This window comes from Quercus suber, unplaced genomic scaffold (genome assembly GCF_002906115.3).
Source record: "Quercus suber isolate HL8 unplaced genomic scaffold, Cork oak 2.0 scaffold_671, whole genome shotgun sequence".
Lineage (NCBI taxonomy): Eukaryota > Viridiplantae > Streptophyta > Magnoliopsida > Fagales > Fagaceae > Quercus > Quercus suber.
Window position 1 is genome coordinate 188,964 of NW_027070112.1, and position 7,695 is coordinate 196,658.

Sequence of the window (7,695 nt, forward strand, 5' to 3'; positions counted from 1 at the left end):
TTCTACCTCGTTGCTAACTCCTACCCTCCAACAAAGTAGGAAAATGGTCTGAAAGTACTCTAGACATCCTTTTTTGTGTAAACTATGTGAAGTGATCTGCCAAAAACAAGGAGAAAAGGAACCGATCTAGTCGAGAAGCTGAGGATGTATTGGACTGGGTGTAAACGCCCCCTTCCATAGGTATATCCATCAACCCATGAAGAGAGATAAAGTCAAAAAATCCATACATAGCCCGAGAGTAGCTAGCAGCCCCTAGTCGCTCTGATGGGAAACGGATTATATTAAGGTCACCTCCTAAGCACCATGGCAAATCTCACCAACTAATCAGCCCGGTTAATTCCTCCCACATCAACCTACGCCTTTTGTTCAAATTTGGCCCATATACGCCTGTAAAAGCCCACTCAAATTGGTCACCAACATTATTAAACTTGCATAAAACTGAAAAATGCCCCACCGCTTCCTCCACCTTTTCCACAACCCGTCTATCCCACATCAATAAAATACCTCCAAAAGCACCTTTAGAACCCAGGTACAACCAATTTACGTATGGACAACTCCATATACTTCGAACAATACCTCTAGTAATCCATTCTACACTTCACCTAGTAGAGGTAGAGCCATGATTAATAGAACTGAACAACCCCTTCAACTCTCTTAAACCTTTCACCCCTGAACTTTTTAAGCCACGTTTTTTTTGTTCACCTTAGCTCTTCGATTTAATTCAGCTTCAACAACTAATAAAAATTTTGTTGCTTGATCTTCCAAACCCTCTAGGGACATGCCAAGGAAGCTATCGAAATTATTGAATCTCCTTTGAAACCGCTCTGAGTAAGGTTCATGCCTCTCTGAACTATCCACACCCACAAACCTCTCCACATCCACAATTGTCTGTTCTTCCATGGCCAATGGTAGAGAAAAAACAAGTGGTTCAATAGCTAGAGGCTAATAAGCATCCTTCGAATAGGTATCCAAAACCCAGTTCTCCACTAGTACTTCATCCTCTTTGATAAGAGCCGATGACACATTCATAACGTCAGAAGACTCCAACGGAACTAAGGCCAGCTGTTTTTGCTTTTCCAATACCTCGGTAGCTTCACACCGTGGCAAAGAGATCTGAATAAGAACCGCAACCCTCCTTCCATCACGTAATTCTAGTGCCCATTGCTCTGAATTCCCCATTTCTTGACTATATTGCCAGAATGCTCCTTAAAGAATCAGTTGGAAGTCTCGCTCTAAGCTCTCGTCACTATCTGTGGTACATGCCGTCTCATTCCTGGCCTCATCAGCCTTGTCGGAGCCAAGAAGCTCAGCCTCAACTACATCGGAGGCTTGATTCAAGTCAGTCAACTCCGATACCTGGCGTCATCGACCTTATCGGAGCCGAGAAACTAAGCAGCGGCGACATCGGAGACCATCAACAACATCAACAGCGTTATCGGCACATCCACCACATTGGTGCACAGAATATCTATAGCTGAGCACGCCGAGACCGATGGAAGCGACAAAGACTTCCCTGGAGGTTGGGTCTCTCGAATCATGAAAGACAAGGAGGTCAGCTCTTTTGTTTTGGGCCGCCAGACCAAAGCGGGCTTAGGCTTAAAGTTATTTAAATGGGTTGGGTTGAGTGGTTTAGCTTTAGAGAGTGCAGTGGGCCTAAGGACAACTTGCGTGGGCTCAACACCAAATGGACTTACTCAACCCACTTCCTGAATGTTGAAGCACTTAACTTCCCACTTACCATTCAGCCCACGCTCCAAACCTAAAAATACTTCTAGCAACAAAGGAGCTTTAGTGCCATTAAGAGCATTGTCTTTAATCTCAAGCATGATTGTAGCCCCAGGTACCACTCTTTCCTTCCCAGCACCCCTATTGCGCGAATCATGGTTATGATTGCTCAAGCTTGTTTTGTTTGAATTTTGAATATTGGGCATTAATTGCTTTCCTTTTTTGCTTCTACCATTGTCTTTCCAATCACCATCCACCGTTGCTGATAAAAAGGATTTTTGTTGTTTGAACTTTTGCACTGTCTAGTTCAAGACAGATTGAGATGGCGGTTTGACAGCAAGTGTGTCGGGAGCAATAGCCTTATGTAGATGAAATCCAAACCCTCTCCACCCACTACCCAGCTTTCCTTTCGGCACAATAATGAAACCTTTCTGACGGCCATGAACAAGTTCAGAGATCATAAGAAAGCTTCCATGTGCATTGGAACCCAGTTGCAAAATATAAACCTTATTACCATCCCTGCAGGTTCTTGCAAAATTTCCAGGAGGTATATTTGACATTAGATCCTCCACCATAGTTAGCAAACGTTTAGCACTCTCTTTACCATGAAAACTGACTGGAGAGAATCTTTAATTCTTTCATATATACGTAACATGTAATAAGTACCTCCCTCCTCAACCGAAAATTCAAACGCTTTGGACTCGACAAAAAAGAAAATGGAACCTCCCATGATAACCGAGAAAAAGAAAAACCAAAGAATATTGCGACTAATCCGAGGTAGCCAGGCCTCAACTAATAGGAATAGTTATTCCATTACATCACCTTTTATTCTCAATAATATGCATTACCATTCCTAACGTAATTATCATTTCGTTTACCAAGCGTATGCTTATTGTACTTAAGATATCTTCTCAAATTGTAGACAAGTTTGATTTCTTAAAAAGATGCAATGGACACATAAAAGGAGTCAAATTGGGTTTAAAAATGTTTAAGTTGAACTTCCACATCTGGATTTTGTAGAATTTTCCACATGCTTGCAAAAAATCAGCCATCTCTTTTTTTCTTTTCTTTTTTGATTTTGTTAATTCTTTATGCTGAAAGATCATTCATCAAGTCTTGCGAGTCCACTGATTGCCTGTTTCTTATAATTCAGGGCAAGTCTATCAGAATGATGGGAGTGTCTGAAAGTGAGGTTGATGAAGTTCTACAAAATGCAAAAGCAGACTTGAGGATAGCTGGATTCGAAGAAGAGGAAAAGAGACTGAGGCAGCGAATATCAGACAGACCTCATGCTTCGCTGCAACTTCCACAAGGACGTTATATCTTTCGTGATTTTCGCACACTAGAGATCCCAGGAGTAGAGGTGTGTTGACTTTGCTAATTCCTTTTTACCTCATATAATTTGTAGCTTAAATAGAATGGGTGCTGTGTAGATAAAGAACTTTATGTAAAAGAGAGAGGGTATAAAGGAAAGACAGAGAGATGTAGTCGCTTGTTCTTTTTCATTTAATGAGTTCTTTTTTTATCTAATAAGTTACTTGATACTAATATATTTATAATTGTGCAATCTGGACTTGAAATATGTTTTGAAAGAAACGGAAGGACAGACTTGTACATCAGTCTTAGACAGAGACACAATTGTTAGACACTGTGGCTATGACATATTCTGGTCTATATGCGTGTGTGTGCGCATATGTGCGTGCATCTATATATATATAGGAGATCTGCTGGGGCACGTATAGTCTATAGGCAATGAAAACTGTTAGGAAGGGTGCCTAACTAAAATTCTTTATGTGTTATCAAGATTCATTTGCAATCATCAACCGATAAATAATACTATGTAACTATTTTCTTTTTTGCAGACAATAATATTTACTACAAGTAGAATGTGGGTTGGTAGGTTTTTAGGTGAAGTCTGGATCTGGATATATGTTTTTCTGCGAAAGGATATACGATTGAATGGCAATTTTTATTTTATAAATGTACATGCTTTGAAGTGAATGTTTATGTCTTTCCTTGGAATATGTGCTTCTAGAAGAAAAAAATCAAGCTGCCAATATCTTAAACTGATTATTGATTGATTTGTTTGTTACTTGTTTGCAGTTGAATCCCCCAGCTTCTGAGGCATTGAGAATAATGCACACGCTCGCTGCAGATCCTGGAATTGTTGCTATTATGAACAAGGTGCATTGGATAAATTTGGCACACTTAAATTTTTTTTAACAAGCTCCCATCATTTTGTTATGTCATCATTGATGAGTTGTATTTTGGTTGTTCTTTACAGCATCATTGGTGTGTAGGTATTATGACTGAGATGGCACCCATTGGTTATGTTGGCATAAGTCCCAAATGCATTCTTGGTTTTAACAAGGTAATGGCCATTCTAAACATAAGTATATATTTCATTAGTGTTTTATTTTCTTTAATTTTTTGTCTTGCTAACTCTTATTTTTGCAGAATTATGGAGAGGAGATATCTCTGCGTCTTAGAACTGATGACCTTAAGGGTTTCAGGAAGTATGAGAGCATCAAGAAAACTCTTTTGCATGAACTTGTAAGTTAAATAACTTTTCAGTGTGAGAGGATTGTGCTTTTGTATGTGCATGTGCATGTACGTGTGTCTCAGTGTCTCTATGAACCTCTATACATACAGACAAAATGTTACTGTTTAATGAATGACAAAATTACTTTGGTTATTCAACATAAAATGGGATTGTAGGCAATAGCACTTGGTTGAGTTGATTTTGAACCAGCTGGTCGGTATTGAGAAAACTCAAATTATTCTTTATTGCTATCAGGCTCACATGGTACACTCTGAACATGATGCCAACTTTTATGGTCTGGATAAACAGGTAAGAACATGTTCTCATTCATGTGTTTCATGTTTTAAGTGCAAATTTTACTTTAAGCTCATTACTGAGTGGGCGTTTCTTGATTTGATGGGTTTTTTTTTTCTTTTTTTCTTTTTTTCTTTTCATAGTTGAACCAAGAAGCTGCTAGTTTAGATTGGACAAGATCAAGAAGTCATACCTTGAGTGCAGTACAGTATTCAGAAACTTATGAGAATTCATTTGTTGGAGACAGTAGTAATTCCGCTCAGAAGCTTGGAGGAAATACATCAGATCAGCTTGCAAGTGCTCGTGCATCTTCAGTTGCTGCTGCTTATCGTCGTTTAGCAAATGCTTCTGAAAACAGCTTGGGAGGGTCTATAGTAAATGAAGAACCTGACCCTGATGATTCTGGGTTCAATACACGTGAAGAAGATGATTCTATGTATTCCATAGAGGAAGAAAACTTGGATATTTGGAGTACAAATGAAGCTGAGAGAAAAACTGCTTATGAGCCTGATCCTGATGATCATTCTGGCAATCATAACAAGCTTGAGCCTGATCCTGATGATTCACTGGGTGGGGAAACTTTGGAGTCTGAATTTTATCCAGAATTTACTGGAAGTAGAACAATATTTCGACAAGATTTCAATAACGCTGGGCCAACACAACTCTTGCCTCCTCCAGAAACCAACATGATGCTGAGAACCTCAAAGTTGCATGAAGAACCTGATCCTGATGAATCTCAGGAGATGGAGATTGTGGACAGCGGCACTCAAACAAGCAAAAACATTGAAGAACCTGATCCTGATGAATCTCAGAAAATGGAGATTCTAGACAGCAGAATTCAAACCAACAAAAACATTGAAGAACCTGATCCAGATGACATGGCAGAAAAGCAGAATGGTTTGGAATATGGAAACATCATGGGACTAGATCTGGATGATTACCCAGAAAATGAGACCATCAGAGATCAAGCCTGTCTAAATAAGGCTTATAAAGAACCCGATCCAGATGAGTCTCAGCCAAATGGAGTTCTGGCAGAGCCTGATCCTGATGATAATTTGGTGCATCCACTGGGAATATCGAGAATGCAAACCTATGAGCCAGATCCAGATGATCAAGAACTTCAAAGAATCCAAGACCCTGTTACAGTTGTTTGTAGCCGTCTGCAGAAGGCCATTGAAATGCTGCGAGTTGAAGTTACTCCCATGGAAGCTGCTGCAGTACTACAAACTCTGTTTAAGATAATTAGGTACACTTGACAAATCATTGATTTCATTCATCCTTTTTTTATTGAATTTTTCATTTTTGGTTGGAAGACATAGAAACACAGGGTTTTTTCTCCCAGCATAATACAACTGGCCTGCATTTGCAAGCTCTTGCACTGAGTTTGCTTAGGGAGCCCCCTGCATATATATAGCCCAGCAATATCATCAGTTATCCAATCTATTTTTGTACTTTATATATTGAGTTATTGACAAATGATGGAATTATGTGTATTTGCTTGCAGGAATGTCATTGAACACCCAAATGAGATGAAATACAGAAGACTGCGAAAGGTATAATTATTATTTCTCTCGACCTTAGTGAAAGACCAAAACTTTGCATCCTAGAGTTTCCTCATTAAATTTTTAATTGATAGCTAATGGGTTATGCATTTGCAGGCTAATCCCATAATCGAAAGGAATATTGCGAATTATAAAGGTTTGCTTCTTTTCTCATTCTAAGTATCAATTTTACCAAGTCCTGTGAGAGTCACTGGAATATGTCTTGAGTGAAATTGTTGGTAGGTCCCAGATATTTGAAAATTATGAACTGGAAGCTGAATGGAGCTAGAAAATGATATATAAGCTTTGGAATTTCAATGTCTTGTTAGGTGTAAATAAAACATGCATGAGAGAGAGCCGGTTGGTTGGAATCACAATATTGCTGTACCATGTTCAATCTTGCATTGACATGTGCACTAAATGGAGGGTTGGACCTTTAATCTCTTACAAGATGAGATATATTAGCTATGTCAAACTTGACATATGTTAATTAAAGATGGCATAAGATAGATTATGTGAATTTGGCAAATCAAGGGACATCTTACTAAAGTTTTCTGCTTACTAAATACTACCCCAAGGGTTTGCATTAATTATGTCATATTACTATATTAGTGACCATAGAACTCTCACCCTAATCAGATGTAAGGGGTGAAATTAATCCCTTTCTGGTTTTTGTGCTTACAGCTGCTATGGAAATTCTTACCTTGATTGGTTTCAATGAAGATGTTGTGTCAGACGAGATTGGAAAGGCAGAAGCTTATATAGTTTTGAAGCGGAATGATCCAGGGCTATTGTGGCTTGCAAAGTCTTCCCTTGAAGCATGTATTGCTTACTAATGGTAAGTGCAAAATTGATGAAGAACTTTTAAAACAGTAAATGTGCCATGTATAGGTTTTGCATTGTGTTATAGTTCACAAAATACAGGATTGTCCATTTGTGCTGTGATATATCAAGTTGATATTAGACTATTAAATGTAGATAAAGGGGTTTGGGAATCCGATGTCTGATAATTGCATGGTTAGGGTTGTATTGTCCAATTATGGAAGTTCTTGATTATATACAGAAAGATTATTACAAGTTTTATTGTATATTGTTTTTAAAGCATTTCTAATATTAGTTTATGTAAAGCTGTAACAACTCTTCTGATGCTACCATCATATGGTGATACAAGTACAACGATCAGCATGTGACAAAAGGCCGGTGAATCAAAAACAATTTCATTACCAAAGAGAGACTCTACTCTTTATATGGTAAACTCGTAGAAGGATTGGATGTAATTTAAGTTTCAATTTGGTTAGGAAGAAGGAAATCGAGATTGTACACAATTCATACAGTAAGTTTGTATGATAGAATGGCTGCCCATTGGTATACTATGTTTACCACCTTTCTCCACTTTTGTTCACAACTTCTAACAATTCACTTCTTACAACATTTTACGCCGTTAGGCAAGTGCCAAGGCCGAAGATGACATTGAACTCAGAAGAATAATAAGTTTATGGAAAAATATGTAGAAGCTTTATAAACTGTTCGTGGTCGAGATTCTAACACCATATCTAAATTTCAGCATGAATCGATATCAGTCCTTACTTTCAT

The 7,695-nt window shown here is 38.4% G+C and overlaps 1 protein-coding gene across 1 annotated transcript in view; it reads left to right on the top strand.

Moving 5' to 3' along the window:
- Positions 1-7,179, top strand: part of LOC111986792 (uncharacterized) — a gene marked incomplete in the record, with an annotated part of 12,034 nt that extends 4,855 nt beyond the window's left edge. The window contains 9 exon segments of the mRNA XM_065765988.1: positions 2,879-3,088; positions 3,829-3,909; positions 4,010-4,096; positions 4,183-4,278; positions 4,523-4,576; positions 4,705-5,807; positions 6,066-6,114; positions 6,220-6,259; positions 6,787-7,179. Coding sequence (XP_065622060.1) covers positions 2,879-3,088; positions 3,829-3,909; positions 4,010-4,096; positions 4,183-4,278; positions 4,523-4,576; positions 4,705-5,807; positions 6,066-6,114; positions 6,220-6,259; positions 6,787-6,938 — 1,872 coding nt within the window.
- Between the last annotated feature and the right edge of the window lie 516 nt (positions 7,180-7,695).